General features: G+C 41.0%; 1 protein-coding gene across 3 annotated transcripts in view; it reads left to right on the top strand.

Moving 5' to 3' along the window:
- The window catches only part of LOC116851626 (zwei Ig domain protein zig-8-like), a 101,673-nt gene that overhangs the window by 57,402 nt on the left and 21,503 nt on the right, over positions 1 to 22,768 (top strand). For all 3 annotated transcript variants that reach the window (XM_032831240.1, XM_032831237.1, XM_032831238.1), the window contains 2 exons: positions 2,832 to 2,998; positions 8,399 to 8,609. In XM_032831240.1, coding sequence (XP_032687131.1) covers positions 2,832 to 2,998; positions 8,399 to 8,609 — 378 coding nt within the window. The remainder of the gene's footprint in view (positions 1 to 2,831; positions 2,999 to 8,398; positions 8,610 to 22,768) is intronic.

Genomic DNA, 22,768 nt, shown 5'->3' with positions numbered 1-22,768 from the left:
GTGGTTTCGAAATGGACCCTCTTAACCCCCGCGAGCCTTCACGATAAATTCGCCGAGCGAATTGCCGTCGTGTAGGACGGTGTCTAATTCTCTAATTTGATATCTCACCTGAAATGGCTGTTTGCACGGGTGCCGGATCGAGTATAATAGCGAAAGGGGGCAGGGTGGAAGGATAGAAAGGGGAAAGCAAGGGGAGAGGAAGCCAAACACAAGTTAAATATAAACCCAGTGGTGACAGATTTCGAATTGACTCTACGCTGTTTCTCAGCTCCGACAGCGATCGTGAGGGTGGAGAATGAGAGGATCGCAAGAGTCCACGCAAAGCGAAAGAATGGGAACACGTCGAATGCCACGTTCGTCGCGTTGATTCCGTTGATTTATGTTTTCCTTGGGCGATTACCGTGCGGCGCGGATTCTTGGTGATTTTTAAGAACAAGAGTAGCGGGTTGCGTAAAAAGTGCTCGGTGTGTGTATGGAGGAGAGGGGGTAAGGTACTTATCGAGCGATTGGAGTCAGGTGGGATCTGTTTTAAAGCTTTGTCTACGATACGTGGAATGAGCTTAGCATATGAAAAATAAGAGTAGGAGTACAAAATAAAACTAATTTATTTCACATTTATATATATATCTAAACTCTAACTCCCTTACACCGCAAGAATTTATTTGACGAAAAGACTTTCGGCGTAAGAGAGCTGGAGTGTATGTGTATGTTTGTGTGTGTGTGTGTGTGTGTGTGTGTAGGCGTAAGCAAAATAAATTATTTTTATTTCTTAAAGTCACTTTACAATTGCGTAAGCGTAGTCGTAAGTGTTTGCGACAACCAGTCAGAATAAAAAAATCAGTGAATAAGACACTCTGATCATTTGGCCTTACATTCACGACCACGTTTACGCAATTGTAGAGTGGCCTTTACTCCCACTTTTACTTCTTATTTCAAGCTTACTCCGCATATTGCAGACGAAGTCTCTAAAGGTCGTTCTATTATTAGTTGCAAGCAGTCAACCGCAAGATCGCATTGTCGCAAGGTGCAAAACTCTTGCGATATGAGCTTCTACATTTCAATCGTTGGTCACATGTCACAGTCAATCAGTGACGAGAATGTTTCATTAACATCCATAAGACTCTGTCACAGGAAAAAGGAACCGACATCAAGATGAACATGCAGAGCAGTTCTTACGTTTAAATATGGAAGCGAACAAACAAGAACAGACAGATAAAGTTGACGCTATAAACCTATATATGCGGAGCTCGACACTGATTGGTTGTCGCAACATCGCAGAGGCGCAAACTTTGGACTTTTGCAAACCTTGCGACTTACTGCTTGCGACTTACAATCGGAAATAGTGCTGCTTGCGATCACGCGATTGGCTGCTTGCAACTAATGTAGAATGAAGCGAACCTTAAGAGCGAACGAAAACCCCCGATTCGGCGACAGCGGCACAGCACGGGCTATCGAACTATCTCCATCGTTTGGGGCGCGCAGGGGAGGACGGAATCGTGATTTGAATGGCAATCATCTCTCAACGCGCGCGGTACGTAAGCCACTAACGTCTTTCCATGCAAATAGACATGACTTCGCTCGCGTCCACGCACGTGCGCGTTTCCGCGGCTGTGTGCGCGGCCGCTCGATCGCTCACGATCCGCCGCGGCACACACCGGCCCGATATATCTATCCGGACGAGAGATTGCGTTTGCCGCAGTGCGGGGCAGGATATGTACGAGCTGTTCGACGGTGTACTTTCGAAGCCGTTGCCTGCACGAACGGCCGTTCACATACACATACACACACAGTCCCGGACGCGACGGCCGCGCGTCGTCGTGTTTCTCCGTTTAAAATTAGCGGGATAAATGGCTGGGCGCACGCATCCCTTCCGGGCCCTTCGCGCCACGGTCTCGAGTAATTGTTTTTTGCTTTGCTCACTTGGCAGGTGATATCTCCCGTGGAACGATGAGGTCGATGAGGGGAACTGTGAAGGCAGATTTTAGAATTTAGGACTTACTCTCTTAAAATGAATCAGTGAATAGTCACTGATATCAGTTATAATTATAGCACTGAGCAGTTTTAGTGCTATACTTATAATTGCAAATCAGTGTATATTCACTGCTTTCAATGATGCTTTCACTGATTCACTTTAAAAAAGTAGGAATAGCACGATCTCGCGGCTGAAACACGTAACGATGAGTAAGAACCCGAAATTTTGATCCTGTGCCTTCAACCTCGATGTTCTATTTAACCTCTACTTTGGTACTCGAAAGCTTATATCGACTTCTTTCAATGCTATTTATCTTATTTGTTCTATTAGCTTTGCCGAAAAGGCCTCTTCTTAAAACCAAAAGCTCAAGTGGCATTTTGTGCGTTTTCTGGCATTTAGAAACGCTAAATAGAACTTTAGTTTCCATAAAGATATTTGAAAGTTTAAGGCGAAAGTAAGACCAAAATTTCGACTCGGGAACGAACAATAAGTAATGGATAATAAAAGACATAAACATCGTAGGACGATAATCATAAACCGAGGTAAACATTTAGTGAAGAGACTAAGAAAACTACTCGGCCAATGGGACGGGGTTGACGATATTGAAGCAACCTTATAAAAGCAAGATGGACTGAGACAGAGAGACTCATTCGCGCGCTTCTAAATTAATGATGTTTTAGAATTGAAACAAAAATTAAGTTTGATAGCCTAATTATACTTATGATCGTCATTCAGCCGAAAAATTCACATCTAACTCGAGATTCGAATGTGAATATTTCGCTTAAGGTAAGTTTCAAGTATCCAACGACTATTGACACAATTATTAACTAAAACAATCAAAATATTGTTCTTTTTTCAGGAAACACCGCACACGCGTCGCATCATTACAAAGCGGACGTTTTCCAAGAGCACGCAACGTTGGAAAACGGTCCATATTTCGACACCACGGTGTCGCCCGACGTCACTGGCTTAGTCGGGAAAACCGCTGAACTGATGTGCAAAGTGAAGAATCTCGGCAACAGAACGGTGAGTGTACACCGAAAACATCCTTCTCCTTGCGTGTTAGCGCTGTTTACAGATTTAACGGGTTACGTGAATGAGACACAAGGGCCGAAATATTTCATCGTTCATTACCGCCGCGAAATTAACGCGATAAATCGCGCGCGCATGTCGCAGCGCGTTAAAATTATCGGCTTGCGCGGCACCGCAGCATTACACATTTTCCACGAAGAGCGAATTTTAAGCCTTACGAGCGGCAACTCAGTTTCCGACACGAGATATCGGCAGGTAGAACACAACCACCGACACGCCGCGAGATAGGCTTGCCCGAGTAATGCGTGGGATTCGGGAGCGACGCGCGGAGGCGGGCGGCATCGACAGCAACATTTTCGAGATGCCGAGCGAACGGGGAACTACATCTCGTCTGTGGTATTAACTGGCCCTAGAGTAACGCAGAACGCGGATGCACAGAGTACATTGCGCTCGCCGCGATGTTTACGTCGTGATTTGCCGACGTGAAAAGGACGACGAAAACCCCGCGCTATTCCAGTTATGCAATTATCGTCGTTGCCGCCGTCCTGTCGGTCGGAAATTTCGGCTTCTTCTGCTGCTGCCGGACATGCGAGGTTGATTAAGTTAAATCAGCTCGTGGGCTCCCCCTAGGACAAATTTTTTCGCTCCTGCGGCTAAATCAGTGTTTCGTGCGGGTCGATAAATTAACCCGGGGACAGACACGGCCCTTGGGGAATTTATCTTTCGCTCTAGGATCCTCGAATGTCCTCGACCTCGGGTATTAACGGTCCGTGGCACTACTCGGGGATTATCACATGGAGCGGTTAAGTAGAAAAGGACGTCCTTTGTCGGGCCACGTCTTCATGCAGACCCGACCGTCGGGAGGGTCACAGTTTTAATCCCGCGGCTCATCTCTATGCAAAACTTGATCTCGCGTTTATGCCAGCCGCAACTACGTGTGTACCGTCTAATACGTTTCGTTGATACGACGCGCGTTTCGTTTGCGCGCAGATGCGCGCATGCAGGTGTGCATTTTGCGCGCGCCAGTAAAAGAGTAACGCGAGTTTCAACGAGTGATCAATATTCTATTAAGGGGGATAATATTGACGTGATAATGTTGTCGCGTTGATTTAGCCATAGAGGCAATGACCTCACCGCTGCGCACCGCACACACGCACACGCATGTGCACGCCTGTGTACGTTGACATGGTTAGTGTCGCGTGGGAATGTCGATGAAACTGCGTTCCTCGGTCGGCCGAAATTACACACAGAATTCTCGATTCCGCGGGGAAGACCCTCTGAAGCCTTCTTCACGGAAAAGCCGGAAATACGATCGAGTTACCACGAAAAAGTGGCGCGCGCAAGGCGAAGTGGCAAGAATAAGCGATACTCCGCGGAGGGTGATATTAACTCGGCACGTTGGTGTCGCGCACGTAAAAAAATCCGAGCGGCAATCGCCATTGTAGCAGTCACGGTGCGTTCTCGGAGGATTTTATCCGCTCGCATATTTCCGCCGAGCCGGTGAATGGCTTCAGTGTTTTTTCTTTCTCTTATTCTTTCCCTCTCTCTCTCTCTCTTTCTCTCTCGCTCGCTCGCGTATCGTGAATTTTATTATGCGGAAAAAGTTTCCCCCGAGTGGCGGAGGCCGCGCGCTGGCTTCTTTTTACGAAAAGTGTATTAACTGCGGCATATTCAAGCGACAATCGCATTAGACCGCGGCGCGCGCGAACGCCGGCACTTGCAGTTTATATTTCTGATTATATTTAAGCGCACGCGAGCGCGAGTGCGCACAAGGCGCGAGTTTTAACATAGACTCGATCAACGCCGCGATGAGTTATCGCCGGACGCGTTACGACGCGCGGGAAACGCCATTGCGCGCGCCATTTCTCCATAAATATTTGTTAAAGTACCTAAAGTCGGGGTCGACCCTCCGTCTCTCTCTTCTCTCTCTTGTTCTGGCTCTGCGCTCGGAGAGAGTGAAACGGGGAAAATCACTTACACCGTACTGTTAATCTGTTAATTAATGTTTACGCGAATGGCCCCGTAAAGCACTAGCTGAAATGTTGAATGTGGACATCAAGACAAAGGTGTGTGGATTAATGGGCATTAAATTAATCATAAGTTATTGCGCAATGATATGGATTCGCAGTCATAAGGTTAATTAACTGGAATTATCTGCTTCCGTGAATATTTTTGCATAAATAAATGTTTGAGTATCTCACGTGGCGTGGATTAGCGAGCGATATTGTTTCCGGCTTGGCTCCCATTGGGAGGTATTATAGCCGGTTCGGTTTAATGAATACGAGCGTGATACTCCCGTTTTCGCTAAATCGCGTACGAATCACCCCCGTCCGCCTCCCTCCATTCCCTCCCCGCGTCACGCGCGTCCGACGAAATGATCTCTCGAGCGAGGCCGCGCTCCGAAGACTCGCGTAATCTGTTAAATGGGCGCACCGGTAAAAAGCCCGATTGAAGTTATTAAAGTGACAGGCTCGTCGTTATCCCGGTAATTCCCGACATGTGGGTAAATTGCTCGGGTTAACGGATGTTACGACGGGTCCGAATCATCGGATCGTCGGGTAGTCTGCGCTAATTGATGGCTCCGACAACTTTACGGCATCATCCGAACTTGGCGAATGTCACACTTTACACCCTTCCCCTGCTATGCAAAGTTTGTCCATATCACCCGCCGCTCTCCCCCTTCCCTCCGTCACGCCTCTCACGAACCGACGTGACGATGTAATCTCGCAGCGATCGACGGTGTCCGCGACACACCCTGTCACATATTCCGACACGGTGACCAACGTTATTAACGATTTGAGGTGTGCAACGTGTTTCCCATACACCGAGAAAACAATGTTTGGCACTTGTAATTGTAATCACATAGAAAACAATTAGAGGAGACCGGGGCTAGATACTCTATTCTTTAGAATTTCGAAATTACAACTTCTCAGGCAACTAATTGTTGAGGCTGACTGTATAAACATGATAGGGGCAGCCTTCTTTTGTGCATTAATGCCGGCCATGACCCTGTTAACCGTAAATTTTGTAATAATCAAAATACCGCAACATAGCTTTCTTGCCTTGATATCAAGCTGAGTTGCTCCGTAGCGCAGAGTAAAAAAGGCCATATAAATTATGTATCCTGATTAGTAGTTCCAGAGTTTCTGCAAGAGATCTGTACAGCCCTCCTGTCGATTTTTAATTATAGGCCAACTTTACCTCGTACACCTATATGCTCTATTTCAATAATTTTATTAATAAAATTGCATTTTATGAATAAAGTTACATTTATTATTAGAAATAGTATATACTTGTAAGAAATTTCATTCTAGCTAATAACACATCGCCTTTTATTCAGTCACAATGGAGAATATTAATACAAAATTTCAAGAGTTTCAAAATCATTTTCGTGTTAGAGTAACCAGAAAATACGATTGGGGCAAAAATAACTATAATTGTAGCTGAATCAACCATTTTTTTCTATCAATGTAGGATTGTCAAAGTCATGCCGGTCTCTTAAATCGTACCTGACTTTAAATGTTTTGAGCACACGAACAGAATAAGGTGTAATTTGAAAATTTTTATTTATATGTCCAATTTTTACCGTTAGTTGTTGTTTATATTTAATAGTAATAAAGAAATTGATGAGAAACGCTTTAGGAGACCGGTACGGTTTTCGCAACTGTCCTCTTACTTTGTATACGTATGTGTGTCGGCGGACCAGCGCCTTAATTATGCAACGCATTTCACAAGTTCTCAGTTAAAGCCGTGCGCGAGCGCAAATTCGCCGCGCCTATTCGGCTATAAATAATTACAAAGCACCGTGGCCGCCGTCACGCCGAGATTGTAGTCATACATCATGAGGTTATATAGCATTAAACAAAGACATGAAGTATTCCTGCCGCGGCGAATCTACTGCACTCGTAAATTTCACAGGCTAAGAAAAGGGAGAGTATAAAGTTTTATCGCTCAATCTTACAAGCAACAGGGCGCAAACGGTTGATAGTTAGTAATGCGTGCAGAGCTCGCGGAAATTCAAGATTTCTGCATTCAGATTGTAGAAACCGGCATGCTTTCGCCACTCCGTTGTTAACCCCGCGTATTTGCCATAAAATTTAAACGATTCGTGTAAACTGCTACGCATAAATTAGCTGTATTTTGTTTTTTACACTACATAACGCGATAAATTATATAAAAGTATATTAGCGTTTAAAAATTACAATGTCGTGAGATATCAAATTTTCTCACATATTAAGAGGTTATAAGATACTGACAAATCTAAAAATTAAGTAAAAAATTTGGGTAGTTATGAAAGGTTATAAATTATTAGTATGAATTTTTTGTTATGTGTATATCAATAATATTTTGGTATAAAAATGTTACATTTTTTATGATAAATATATTAATACCACTATATTTATTTAAATTTCGCAAAAGAAATACACATTAACAGTAATCATCCTGGTTTCAACATAGGAGTGATCTGAAATCTTTATTATATTTTTTATTTATAATTATCGATTTACGAGATAGATTTGGAAAAAAATAATATTTCGCAAAATGGGAGTTGTAAAAAAATCAAATTTAATCTTTTTCTGAAAAATTTGAGCTTTTAAAGAAAATAAATAAAAAATCATTTTGAAATTTGCGAAAAGTCTCTGTAAAGAGATAACCATAATTCTAATAAACAAAAACAAAGTATATACATATATATATATATATATATATATATATATATATTTTAATAGCACAATTGAAATGGATACAATAATATATTAATATTCACCATAAAATCAAATTCGTTTATATAAAATACTATGTTAATATTTATCATGAAATCAAATTTATTTATATAAAATTAAATTTTATATTATTTAAGATATTGTTACTAGATATGTATAACAAAAAAGTCATATTTCTATTGATTTGAAACTTTGTATAATTCACTAAATTTTATTAAATTTTTATCAATTTTTATTTTGTCAAGATCTTGTAACTTTTTTTAAGACTCTTCTATATCTGTCACAATGTCGATCATAATCAGTCACAAAGCGTATATTTCTCGCGCTGAACATTGGCTAAATATTGATCGTGCCATTGGACAATTGCGCGAAAGAAGAGAGGAATAAGGGAGTCACAAAGAAAGAATGAATGCGGCTTCATCGCAACAATTAGATCAACTTCAATAGTTACAGTTACGACACTTGTTTGACGTTGCAAGAGTCAATAAAAAGTGTCAATAGTACAGTCTTTATGCGCCGGTGGCTAATGGCAATTGTGTCAATTTACTATATTTTGCGATTTATACAGACAGATGATGTTTCTTTTCTTGACTACGACCAACATTTTTTGTGATAGCTATGAGAAGTCCTTTAAATCTCGTTAAATTGTTACTTTATCATTTGTTCTCAGGTTTCGTGGGTGAGGCATCGTGACATTCACTTATTGACAGTCGGTCACTACACTTACACGAGCGATCAGCGTTTCGAGGCGCTGCACACGCTTCACACGGAAGAATGGATTCTGCGAATACGATATCCGCAGGAAAAAGATTCCGGTATCTACGAGTGCCAAATATCCACCACTCCACCGATCGGTCATCGGATTCATCTTACCGTGTTCGGTGAGTTACACAATTCTTTTATAGAAAACGCTCAAACAGTAATCTCGGCGGTAATGAATAATTTGGTGAATAGAGATGACGAAAGCGCCAATTCGCGCGACGATTTCCCGCTTATTGTTGGAATATCTCTGAAATAACGTTTCATTGTGGCACAAAGCCGCGCTGAAGCCGCGTTAATAAAGCGTATATTTCTCGCGCTGAACATTGGCTAAATATTGATCGTGCCATTGGACAATCGCGCGAAAGAAGAGAGGAATAAGGGAGTCACAAAGAAAGAAGAGAGGTATTGTTAACCTGCTTCAGATATTCCGACAACGGAGGACATTTGATTTAATCTGCTTTGAATAATTCGCGCGAATGATATAACGTGCCGGTCGTCGTTGTCACCGTCGTCGTCTCCTAGTATCTGGTTCTTTAAAATGAAATCTGCAAGATCTAGTACGATTATAAGCGTCTCTTTACATAGATCAATGCAAAGGAGCGTCGGAGAAATCGAATTACTTAGCGAAGACCGAGCGTATACATTATTGACAGATAGGAGCTTATTGAACCGCGAATATCCGAATCGAAGTTTCGATTCTACATTAACTATATAAATTCCAGCAAACTCGAAGGACCACTGCAAAACCCTGAAATGTAATATTCAAGTTACAGTCCTATTTTAATGCGCAAAATACAAACGGTCGCTCTCTGTCGTCTCTTTCATATCGAATTGTTCTTAAAAGATAACGTATTTCGAAATTATCTAATATTCAATTATATCAATATATTTTTTATATGTACTTAATTTTCATTCTAAATATTAATGAACAATCTATCAATTGTGGAATTTATTTAACTGCAAATAGAGTATATGATAAATATTTAATGTATGAGAAGCAAAATTTAATAATAATATAATAATATAATAATAATTAATATAATAATAATATAATAATAAATAATATAATAATAATTAATGTGGAAGTAAATATAATTAATAATTTATTAATAATTAATGTGAGGGCAAATACAATTAATGGATAACTAAAACAAATTTTGTTTTTTCAAAATCTATTTATCTTTTTATTGGAGTTGGAAATGCATATGCATATTATATATGATAGATATGTCTATATATCTATATAGATGTGTCTATATTTAAAAATATATAGTGAAGCTTGTTGCTCGCGTCCTGGCCTCCTGCATTCTTTGTTCTGGCTAGAAATGTAAAATTACTGTCAGATTCAAAGTGACAATTATAGTAAGGTGGTAATTTTGATAAAATGCGTTGCTTTTAATAATTTAATGCACAAATATTTTTGTTTTCCGCACAAATGCATAAGATAAAACATTCTTCTTATATTCTCATCAAATTCCTCTGATCAGTTCCTCTGATAATTTCTGAAATATCTATATATAAGAGATGGGAAAAAATACGTTTTAAATAATACCATGCAGTTGAGAGTCTGAATGAATATCTCAAAAGATTTTGACATTATTCACATTTTCCGTAAAACGTAATATAGTGTAATAGCGGAAAAGTACACGTCGTGTGACAATACCAAAACATTAGGCAAAAAATGTAAATTTAGCCGCTCCTATCACTCGCCAGTCGCTGCTTTATTACCGAATGCCGAGATCACAGCAATCAAAATATTCGGGAGCTCCAAGAGGATCGAGCATGTTTGTGCGTTGTGTACCTTTTAGTTTAGTATGTTTAGTATGTTTATGTTTGGTTTAGTATGTCTCGGGCCGACGAGAGACGCACACCACGGACTGCCGGTGTGTCGGTACGTAATTCATCATTCCCGTCCAGTGATTAAAATATTTCGTCGGATGTTGAAATACTATTCAGGCTGTGTTGTCGGTATCGCGTTATTTAACACACGTGTCTTTGATCAAATCGTATCTGCGCGAGTGTCAGTGACAGTGCCGATGCCAATCGGGTTGCTGAATCGAGAAACCAGAATGCAGGACATCGGGAAAAGCGAGCAGCGATACATATCATGTATTGTCAAGGTACGCCAAATTATTTGTTAAAACGGTTTTCGTTTGTAACGGACATTTGACGAATTCACTGAAAACACTGAGAACATAGAAATACCCGAGTCAAAATTTGGGTTAGCATTCATGGTCTGTCAGCATTTGACGAGTAATTATAACTTTGTGAATCTCTAATTATTCTCATCGATTTGTACCTATATTTGTTACAATATTTCATTCAAGAAACATTTTGATCCAACCGGTACTTATGCTTATTACAATATTTTATTCAAGAAGCATGTTCCAATTAGTCAAATAATAACAGCATACAAATCTGTAATTATGCTCTCAATCAACGGTGCAAAATAATTTGCATCTATGAATATTGGCTTTAGAATATAATTTAAATCTAGCAGTTGCTAATTTTCTTATCTAATAATGCTTCTTTGGCTGCAAGAGTACAATTTTGTTGACATCAGTCAATGCTTCTTTTTTTGCTTCCATATGTGTGTAGCTTTCGTTATTATACTGAACCTAAATTTAAACAACATTGATAAACAACACATTATTGAACACACAACTGATATTTTTGCATTTCTAACTCTTCATATAAACCCTTTTAAATCTTATCGAAACTTCTAACAATCAAAAAAGAGAAAAAAATTATGAAAAAAGCGATGAGAGTAAAATGTGTTATATTTCTTATTCATTCTATTCCCATTCCCTAATCTTTATTTATTGAATATTTGCTTTCCTCACATACTATTTTACTATCACATACTATCATACTTATTTTTATCTGAGCAAGTTAGTTATATAATTAATACATTACTGATTAAAATTAAAAATAAAAGTTAAGTGCAAGTAAAATATTGAAATAACTGAATATTAAATAATTATCGAATGAATGCTTCTTCGAGTTACTTCAACATAGAGAGTAAACAACCATTTATAGCATCAAGGTAAGACAATATAGTCTGTATAATATTAGATTGATGCAAAATATTTGTTATGTTTCTATTAAACTTCCTTAGGAAGCTTGGATATCAACAGAAACTCAAGAAATGCTTGTTAAATGACTAAAAAAATGGCGAATCAATGTTGTTAATTTTACTCTAAAATTGATTAATCTCGTAAAATTAGATAATTCCATTTTCTATTTTATTTGGCAAACCCTTTAGACTAACCTAGTATTATATAACGAGTTTCTTTGTTGGTTCTTCGAGTTCGATGGAATTTGCAGAGTTAATATAGAGAAACTAAATTTTGACTCGCATAGTCATTCGATTCTCGTGAAACGGAAATTCGCATTCAATTTTATACGCTAACTTTAAGATTTATCGCGATCTACTGAGAGCATATCGTGACGTTCGTTGTCGAGCTTTCATCCAGACTACATCCGGCTATTGCGAATAATTCAAGCGGTAGGGAGAGGATTGGAGGAAAGAACGCAGAATAGTATTTCTATAACTTTTTTCCCTCAAACTTTGTTGGTCATTTTAAGTACTGAAAGGCCACGGCACGTAAGCGAAAGTTAGGGGCCAGCAGGTCTCATGAGAACCGTCATACGAGTTCGAGAGAATTATAAATCAATGCGGGAAAGTTGCTCCGAGGAAAAATTACCTGCGACGCGCATAGCAGACGAACGTGGACATTGTCCACGACTTACGAGAGTCACGTTCGTGAATGCCTAATGTACAAGAGAAGCTTTCGCGAAGTATTGGACCTGCGTTCTGTAGAATTTGAGAGGAACGAAGTAAAGTTGTCTTATGCTTTAGGTTGGAATTTACTTTCTCGTTGAACACTTCGCGACGATTGCGTAGCCCTGATGCATTGCCTTACTTATCCTGAAGCGTTGAACTGTACCGTAATAAGTCTCTATGTACTCGTACAATCGAAGCGCGTAACGCAAAGTGGAACGGCTTAGGAATATTAAATTACGATTCGCTCTTAGAACGAGAATGGAAGAACGCAACCCGAAAATGCGTTTCATTCTTCCCGACTCGCTGGAATGAAAATTTAAATCGCGCTCTTAATCGCAGATCTATTTTAGCTTGAACGAGAGGGAAAAGCCGCGAGCTTTTCCTCCGCGATACCTGAGTCTCCTCGATGGGTATCGATCGGGGTTTTCAAGAAATTCGTAGTCAACAGCTATTCTTTCTTCAGATGGCCTAGTCGGGACTCGGGTCGAGGGAGAAGTTTTATCGCGATAGATCTTCGGGGGATAACGTTGGCGAGAGACGACTCGGCCATTTCGCGAACACGAGTCACGAGCGTCGCCAATTATCGCGAAGCTAATGAAGCCCCTTTACCGAGAAAAGAGGGGAGAAAGAAGAATCGACGGCATCCGCTACGTTGCCGCAACGATCTCCTTCTTGTCTCTACACCATCCATCACGTTGTCCTATTCCTTGTCTCGCTTCTGGCCTCTTCTTCTCCCCTTCTCTTCTATCAGTTCACTCTTTTTCATCTCGTTAAATTCCCTGTATTTTCCAGCTTTTACAGAAGAAAATTTCTTGTCCCTTCTAATCTTCCTGGGTAGCGTTTACGCGATTTAGCCCTTTCATACCATCGAGATATATATATATATATATATATATATATATGTCTCCTATATATGAGAAAAATCGTAACTGTAAGACAAATAGTTCTATCGATTTCTGCCTTGTCTTGTTTCAAAGAGAAAGGTTAAGTCTACATGTATAAAAATTAGTATACTTTTAAGTTTAATATTTTAGATAAAATAGTTATCTAAACTTTTCAAAAAATTCAACTTTTAGCTAGCATACTGGCAGCGTCTCTTCACAGACGTTTCTCTGTCTCACTTAGCAAATTTACTGAAAAAAGGATCGTATTTTATTGACAAGTAGAATGTTGCTTACAAAAGTTATATAACTACATAACTATATCGACACACAATCATCAATAGCATGTGTATGCAATAGCAGGTTTTGATCTGAACTTGAAAATGCGTACGTTCAGAGTTCTTTTTATAGTCATTATCTGTGAGATTATCTTAAATTTAAATTTTTCATTCTGTTTGTAATTAGTGATCAGGAAAAAACTAATCCAAGTACATATTAGAAATAGATTAGTATTAAAGCTTTTCACGACTGCCGTCTTGAATTTGCCATTTTTAATTTAAATTTTGATAGTAAATAGAACGGTTAAATTCTCATAAGTTTTTAATCCTATTTTGTAGCATTTAAAATCTTAAATTATTTCTTGATGAAATTGTAGCTATTGATGTAAATTGATGTAAACGATATAAATAAATATCAGAGTGATGCGTCTCATTATTTGAAAGAAAATGACCTAAAAAGAATTTTAAAACTAACATATAATACTTGTGACGGTCCATATAAGCATTTTATTGGAATACTGGTAAGGTTTTCCACAGTTTCCCTTACCCATACAACAAATGTTAGTATTCATAATGTTGGTAAGTCGGCTGCAGACGCAAAGGTGGTTTTGATTAAGTTCCGATTAACTTAATCATCGATTAATTCTGTTGTGACCAGCATATAGCTATTAACCAATTCTGCTGGTTACAACAGAATGAATAGATTATGTTAATCAGAGAGCTTGGTAAAAGTCACCCTAAATTAATAAATGTTATTAACGTTTATAATTCATATTATTTTATTGATAAAGACTTTCATCTCTCTCTCTCTCTTATTTCTTGCAACATTTCCTGTACGTTTCACGTAAAGGTTCTAACAATAACACTCATTTCTAACAATAACACTGAATACATATCTTTTTTGGTCATTTTCTTCCAAATAGTGATGGGGAAACATCACTCTTTGATACTTATATTATATTTTTAATCTATCTATCACACAATAGCTATAATTTCATCAAAAAATAATTTAAGATTTCGAATGTCGCAAATTAGGGCTGAGCTTGATTACACCCTTTGGAATCAGCGCTCCTCCAAAAGTTTCTATAATCGTCTCAGTGTAAAACACATCTTTTCTGCTGGAAAAATGAGAGTATGAAAGGGTTAATACCGATGCCGTGTTAACTACGGCTTTCGCAAAGCACGGCGATTCGAAAGTCGAACAAAAGCAGACGCAACTTTCACTTTTCTCTCTCTTTCTCTCTCCCTTTCTCTCCATTTTTCTCTCTCTTCCTCCTTTTCTAGGAGTGACATTAATTCGAGTTACAAGAAAAGTAAAAATTCCTTGAAGTTTTCGCTCCATTTTTGCAGCAAAAAGAAGTGGAATTGAAACTTCAGCTTTAGCTCCGTTTCACGGAGGAACGACAATCCTACAATTTCCGCCGTTCCTTTCATCGATCTCGAGCAAAAGACATTTAAGGATAATCGCGGGGTAGCCAGAGTCGCATGACTGCTCGATTATCCGTACATTCGTTCCCGTTGGTGTGTGTGACACCTACGTGTGTTATTCGCACCGGGTAAGCGTGCAATGTGTAGCAACGGCGCGACTCGAAAAGAGGGATAAATTGCGTCTGCGGTGGATTGACGCGACGCGGCAAAGCTCCCCTTCGATCTTCGCCCATTTAATAAAGACACCGAGGCAGGCGTAGCGGATCGAAAAACAATAGTCGACCTTTCAGCGGCATTCTTGGCACGCGATGCCCGTGAAATTGTGGCGACAAATTGAGCCTTTCCCGGAGCGAAAGACTTTTCCTCGACATTGCGCCCGCCCGCCTGCCTTCCACCGCGATTCTCGACTGTTTGAAAAGGGAACGGTCTCCCTCCCTTTTGCGAGCCTCTTTTAAGAGCTTCTTCGTCTTTCTTTCCTTCTTCGCTTCCGAACCGCGTCGGTGCTTCCCGCTGTCACGATTGATGTCGCCGTGGGCTTACATCGTTTGACTTGAAAGCTCGATTTTTAAACGGTTCGACGTTTACTGTGCGAGACGTCGCTGTAAAGACCGTGCATGTCTGCGGAATGCCTCGACGAAAAATTCGCGAAAATTCCGGGGCCGCGCTCGCATAGATATTTCACGCGGTCGAAGTTTTACCCATCGTGTTCGTCACGCCCTCGTAAAATAAAACCATCAAATCGTGCAAATTTATTTCACTGATTTACATATCGTCCATTTGTTATTACCAAATTCCTCCTCGTTTAATATTTTATAGAGAAAATATGTTTTCGAGAAGAATTCAATATTCTTATTCTTTATTCCTCTTCTGCAAAATTATTATTAATTCTCAAATCTGACTATTGTTTTCCGTCAACGTAAATCGGGATTATTTATCTCTATTACGCTTCTATTGCGCCCATGCCTAATATTAAATAACATTAACATGTTCAAACAATTCTGAAAAAATTCACGAAAGTTCACTGAAATGTTAATTAAATGGCTAAATGATCAAATGTTAATTAAATCATTAAATTAGATAATTTATTTTGAATATTTGTTTTTATTCTTTTTGAGGAAAAATCGTCTGTTAACATATCTAAAAAATTTATAATTTTTCGAAATTTAACTTCTGAAAGAAATTCGGAGATTCTTTGGTACAGAGTCGATAGTTAAAGAAAAAAATTATAGAATAATTGTCAAACGAAAATAATTATTAGAATATATGAAAATAAAATATATTATGGAAGAGGTAAAGGTACATTAAAATTACAAAAAAATTTACATATCTTTTTGGTATTTTTATGAAATGTATCAACATTTAAATCATATATCAACACTAAAGTATAACTTAAATTATATATCAATCACTTAAATCATATATTAGTATTGAAGTATGAACACTTTTAAACATTGTAAGTATAAGGAAATAAAACATTTCATATTAAACATAAACTTAAATATAATCTTTCACAAGCAATTTATTAAAAAAAAAAATTTCATGAAAATAACTTCACACAGAAAAAAGAATATTCTTTTTTGAAGAATATCTTTATTGTTGATTATTTTTTAAAATAAAGATTAATGTTAAAATAAAATTATACGACATTGAAAGATAAATTAGTCCACAAACAAGACGAATATATAGTCAGATTAACACAATCATTTTCTCATATGTAACCAACAATATCAATATAATCAAATTAACATAATCATTTTCATATATAACTAACAATATCAATTATGATATTATTGGTTATATATAAAAAATGATTAATTTGACTATATTCGTCTTGATTGAAGACTAATTTATCTTCGTTCTAACGTCATATAATCTCATTTTAACATTGACCTTATTTTTAAAATGTTAACAATAAAGATATTCTCCGAACAAGAATATTCTTTTTTTTTCTGTACAGTCACAAACTTTCAAAATATGTTATTTTTACCAGAAGAATGAATACTTATATAGAAACAGTTTTTCAAAATTTAACTTTTCGTCAGCGAAAACAGGACTCACGGGGTCGCTCGTGTCCGCCGCTAATTTGAATAGCTCGGCAGATGAGCAAGAAGTAACCGGCCTCACCGAGTTTCTATAGGCCTTCTCACCACAAACTTTTTTTCCCATTAGGGACCTGCTGGTCAGAGTGCGCAGGCTTCTGGGAAATGTCACGTAATTGAAATCGCTTGGACACATTTGTCCTTTGAGTTCGGTTTGAGAGTTAAGTATGTCGCGCGAGAAGCAACATTTCAGTGCCAAACTGATGCTACTTCTTTAATCGAATAGTTTGATCACTCTTGACTTTGCTCCATGAGGTCGATTTAGAAGCCGGGTCTTCTTAATTGCACGAGGAGCTAACGGCATTCATTCACTTTGACGACCTCCCCAATCGTCCCTTCGCACGAGTTTACGCCGTCGTCATCCGTACCGTCGCTTGCATGACGATCGGCAGGCATGCTGAGGAAGCTCCGACTGTTGGCCCGCATAAAGGTGGAAAGCGATTCGTTACGGACGCGAGCACCTCGCAGTTTGCCGATGTTAACGGCCAAAAAATCGTTTTTTTGCCGAGCACCTTTTTTCGCGGTGGTATTACCTTCCTTTTATCTCGGAGTCGCCCGCCGCTCCTCTTTATCTTCCTCTCTATCTTCCACTTCATTTCATTGCCATCTAGGACGGCAATAAAGGACATGAAAGTTTTATCTTTTCATTTGCTCCCTTCTCTCCCTCCCTCCCTCCCTCCTTTCCTAGACTAGTTTCCTCTCCCAAAGACTCGCCAGCGAACCAAACTCTGTTTGATAACCAAACAGAGACTCTCGACGTGAGGTACTGCGAACGGTGGCCTCGTTAAAACAACTTAAATAATTAGTCGAATTGAAAAAATGAATTATTTACGTCTGTGGAGCCCCGCGGCTCTCATCAAGTGTCGCCGCCACGAGTATCCGAATAGCGCAACTCGCGACGGTCATTTCGCGAAAAAGAAGAGAAACGGTTGGCGAACTCTCTGCAATTTGCTCTTGTTACGCGACTGAACGGCTGACCCGTGAACTTACGACGAGTGCCGCTGCCAAAGGCCATAACAAATGCATCATTTGCATCAAGACCCACCGCCGACGTTCATCTACCGGCGACACATCTGGGCCAGTAACGCGGCTAGCAACCTTTTACGAACGCTCGCGCCGGCGAGTATCCTCATCGATTGCCGTAAGCAATCGCGTTATATGTACAAATAAAACCAGAGCTCGCGTAACCCAATGAGCTCGCGCAGAACGAGTCGCCATTAACATACGAGAAATCGAGTAATTGGTCCGCCGTTCCGTGAAGTAAAGCAACGCGCGCGCACTCTACTCGTGATCCTTTTTAATTTAATTTATTTTGCTTGGCGCTCGCTCGCGACCGCAGCTATTCCCACAAAAGTCACTCACCGTATCGTAAAGTCCTCCGTTTAATTCTTCCCTCCTCTCCCTCCCGCATCGTCGCGTAGTCTGAATTTAATTAAAGGCACTATTTTTTACCATGAACCCAGCGCGTCTTTGAGCGCTCGCAGCGGAAGTTCCGTGGAAGTTAAAAGTAACTCGAAGAGCTACTGAACGTAGGTACGTCGTCGAAGCTGTGCGGACGGAACGAAGGAAGCACTGAGGGCACTGGACGAAATTTTTCGGACGATTCAACTTCCGCGTACGGTATTCTCGAAAATTTCATGAGACAACAGCACCGTCGCCACCGCCACCACCACCACTACCACTGTCGCCGTGGCGGTGCAACTACTCGCAGACGCCCGTGTTGTATATATCGGGAACGTCGTTCCCGATTTCGATCATCATCCGAGTTACGACGTAGTTACGGCCTTCCTTCCTCGACGTCGGTAAAGCAATATAACGTTTTCGCCGTGAATCAATTTCGCTGCCGTCACGTACTCACTCAAGTCGTTCCTCATTGACGTTAGCGGAAGTAAGAGAAAAAGGAGTCTCTCTCTTTCTCTCTCTCATATACACACATACACTCACACATCCTCTCGAAAGGAGTCGGCAGGAGTGCTCGGAGAGAGGAGCGGCTAGTCGGTAGTTTTCGTTTGTCGCAAACGTGCGTGGAAAGTTAAACCGTGCACATACAGCATAACGAATTTACGTTACCTGCAACGCGGCGAGTTCCTTAACCATTACCGAGTGGCCCGGCTAGCTGGGGCATTAGGCAGCTAATTAGCGTTCGCTAATTAGTTTGCGCACGGACGCGCAGATTAACGTCCCGTCGCTGAAGCTGCGTGCTCTATCGTTGCGTTTTGGCGATGTCGTGAAGACAAAGGAGCGAGTTATCATATTGTATTTTACGCACGCGTATTGGATAACTGTCCATATCGCTGTGCCTTGTTATCTTGCATATCGCTTGTTCTTGTTAGTGTGCCTTTGTATTTAAATAAACCATGAAAAGGTATTTTTATGGTTTATTTAAATAGAAAATGTATTTCTTATTAAGAGCTTAATACATTCTTTAACTTAATTTCAAAAATCTGTTTTATTTATTTATGCTAGTTTTCTTTTTATGGCTTTTATTTAAATAGAAAGATACACACTAATAGGAACAGGCACGATAATATGGATAATTACTTTATATGAGTATTAGTTATGCGCATGTCGCGCGCGATATAAGACAGGTTCTTGTGTCGAAACGAGACCGACGATACTCTATGACACAGTAGAGAAAAAGGCTCAAATATGAGCTCTGTCACTTTTTTTGTTTGCATTTGAACTATGGCTCGTATTGGAGTTTCTCTTCTTTAACTGTCGTTTCAATATTTCACGTCGCGCGACGGAAGAACATGTCATGGATATGTATCGAGAGTAACAAATGTACCAGTATGACCGAATTAACGAAGGATAACGTGCTTTGTTACATGGGATTTCGAGAGTCCCGTGCGAGAGCGCGCTCGCCGTCGTTACCGCGATGAGAAATGAAGCGTATTAAACTCATTATCGTCGTAATTCCAGCGGGCGATATTAATAACTGCAACGCGCACTATAATAATCGGGTATATTTCTTCACTAAGTTTCTCTGCGCCGGTGCATAACCGCCGCCTTGGAGCAGCGGGAACGGCAAGCGGCAAGGGGACAGAGGGAGGTGAGTAGATAGAGTTAGAGAAAGAGAGATAGATACAGAGAGAGAGAGAGAGAGAGAGAGAGAGAGAGAGATGGGGAGGGGGAGAAAGAGAGAGAGACCGTCGCGCGTCGGGGTGCATTTATCGCGAGGTAAGTGCTAGAAATTGCGGCGCGAGTGCGAGGGTCCTTTGAAAATTAAAGAGGCGCCCGCGAATCCATTAAACGCAAATTTATCTGCCACGTCCATTAGGAGGCGCGATTACCGAGGTTATCGTGACGCGCTATCGCACGAAAACTCAGCGCGCGCCAACGGAGTAAACGCAGTTATCCTATACGCGTGATGCAGGCGCATCCTTTTCATCCTTTTCCGGCGTGGATGCGGAAAAAAGGAGATTCGTCGACGAAGAGAAGACGCGCGCGGATCGTTTAAGCGACCGCGTTACGAGCACAACGATAGAAGGATAAAAAAACTGTACACAGCGACGTATTGCTCTCGCGCGTGCTATATAAATCCTTTAAGGGATCCATGCACTTGTGTACATTTGCTTTGGGTCCTCCCCAAATTGTCTATATTTGCAAAGTAATGATTCCGTCGTTGGAATTGTTCAAAGTGGGAAAAAAGAAAATACATCTTATTTTCTCGATTTTTTTTTTTTTATCAATGTTACCTTTAAATGCAAGGTTGGCGCTTGTATGTTCTTATGGTTGTAAGATTTATTAAATTTTATGCATCAGAAACATCTTTTGAGACTATTCACTATTTTATGAAGAAAAAAGACTTCTACTTGAAAACGGATCGACACCTAGGCTTAAAAAGGTTAACGGGCGTTGAGAGCTTACGGATTATTAAAGCACGCTCGTACACAATGTCTCGCCGAGTATTGAATTCGATAAACAGGGAACTCGGTTTAGTTTATGTGCGTCTCAGGAACTTTGTTCCGCCATGAGCGTATTAATACCATCCATGCCGGCCGGCAATGTAAATATGGCCAGTGCCTCGCCAGTGACGTAGTGTATTCAATTTGTCAGAGTTTTGGGACGCTTCGGCTGTGTTCGCGTAGCCGCCGGTGGGTTAAACTACTGCTGGAAATCCTCGGCGCACACACAGACCCGGGGTGAGCCTTGTGCAAATCATACGACGGGATTAGGAAGTGAAATACACGAGAGTGGGTGGTTCCCGGGGAAAACTGGATCAAGATAATCCCACGGAGATCTATACCTCGGACACGAGTCCGAGAGCGAACAGTGATCGCGGGCACATTGGAATAGAGAGATAGAGGAAAGAGGGTTGGAGGGGCAGGGGAGAGAGAGAGAGAGAGAGAATCGACTACGTCTACGTTTCTCGAGGGAGGACGTGCCGCGCGCGCGAAATTACGGACGGAAGACGTTCGGGGGTGGATTCAACGGACGCGCGCGACGCAACGCGAGGAATATTTCGTAGCAAATCTCTCCTCTACAGATTGGCGCTGTCGGCAACGCTCTCTAATTAGCTTTGCACGACGCGTCGAATTATGCATATCAGCCGAGGAACGAAGCGGAACTCGCGCTGCGCGGAAACTCTGCCGCGAGAAAACGACAATGGCGTGTCTGTTTTTCCTGCGGCGAAATAATACTCGTCAGACCTGCCTGCGTTTGTATCAGTTTGCTCGCTCGCCGGCGCCTCACGCGGCTCGACCCCGTGCTAAGAGATATAAATATTGTCTTCGTACGGTGTACAGCGGCGTTCTATTTGTCTCAATTGCGGCGCGAGCACGTCGATTGCCGCGCGGCGTAAATGTGATTTTTGTCACACGACGATAAAACCGCGTGTTTATTGAATTTTTACGGTTTACGTCACTTCCGCCGGGCGCCGAGAACACGGGCGCTTTAATCCCGGGTGCTATGCCCGCTGAACGTAACACCAGCCGATTGAAAGCGCTTTAGTGTTTTGCCGCGATTTCGCGATACTTCCTCATAAATATTAATCGGGGAACTTGACAGCTTGCCAGGCGCGAATCGCGCGCCATAGAAAACACGCGTACATAACTATACATGCAACTGCATAGACGTACACACACGCGCGCGTGTTGCATGGAAAAGGACACCCCGAAAACGTTGTGCTTTCATTCATTTTATCACCGATCAGAGTCCCGTTAGCGTGACAAACGTCAATCAGGCGTTTGGTTGGCCGGCCGGACTTTCGAGCGATTGCGGCTTTTCGCGCAAACGCTACCCCAAACGGCAATTAATATACGCAGTGGTAAAAGGAAAAAAAAAAGAGGAGAAAAGCCCTTCTACGCGCCCTTGTACGCGCGTCGTGGTGCATTTATCGCGAGGTAAGTGCGTCGCGCGCGCGGCGCTTTATAAAATATTCACCGGTAGCTTTAACAGGGTTGAAAGAATCGTTATGAGCCGGTGGGGGCGGTATCGCGGACACATCGAACACGGCCGGTGGTCGTATTTTGCTCGCGCAAAAATAGCACGGTGCACTTAAGCAACGGCCGGTAATTACAATGCCATGCCGTAGTAAGAGGCCGAGGTCCAAGTATTGTTATCACGATAATCCGGCCGGCCTGTACTTTGTAATTACACGCCGCTCTGCACGAGCTCTCTCGCCGGGAGTCCGGCCGGTCTGTAGTCATTGAAATTAAAGGTTTCGCATTTTCAACGGCGCCTCGTTAATTCGTCACGATGACGCTTTCGTGCGGCGTATTACTAATAATAAATCGCCCAGCGCGGTGCGCATCTCTCTCTCTCTCTCTCTCTCTCTCTCTCTCTCTCTCTCTCTCTCTCTCT

The sequence above is a fragment of the Odontomachus brunneus genome, unplaced genomic scaffold (genome assembly GCF_010583005.1).
Source record: "Odontomachus brunneus isolate Ranch 3 - 2012 unplaced genomic scaffold, Obru_v1 Obru_scaffold_182, whole genome shotgun sequence".
NCBI classification, from domain to species: Eukaryota; Metazoa; Arthropoda; class Insecta; order Hymenoptera; family Formicidae; genus Odontomachus; species Odontomachus brunneus.
This window is presented reverse-complemented; position numbering and strand designations above follow the sequence as displayed.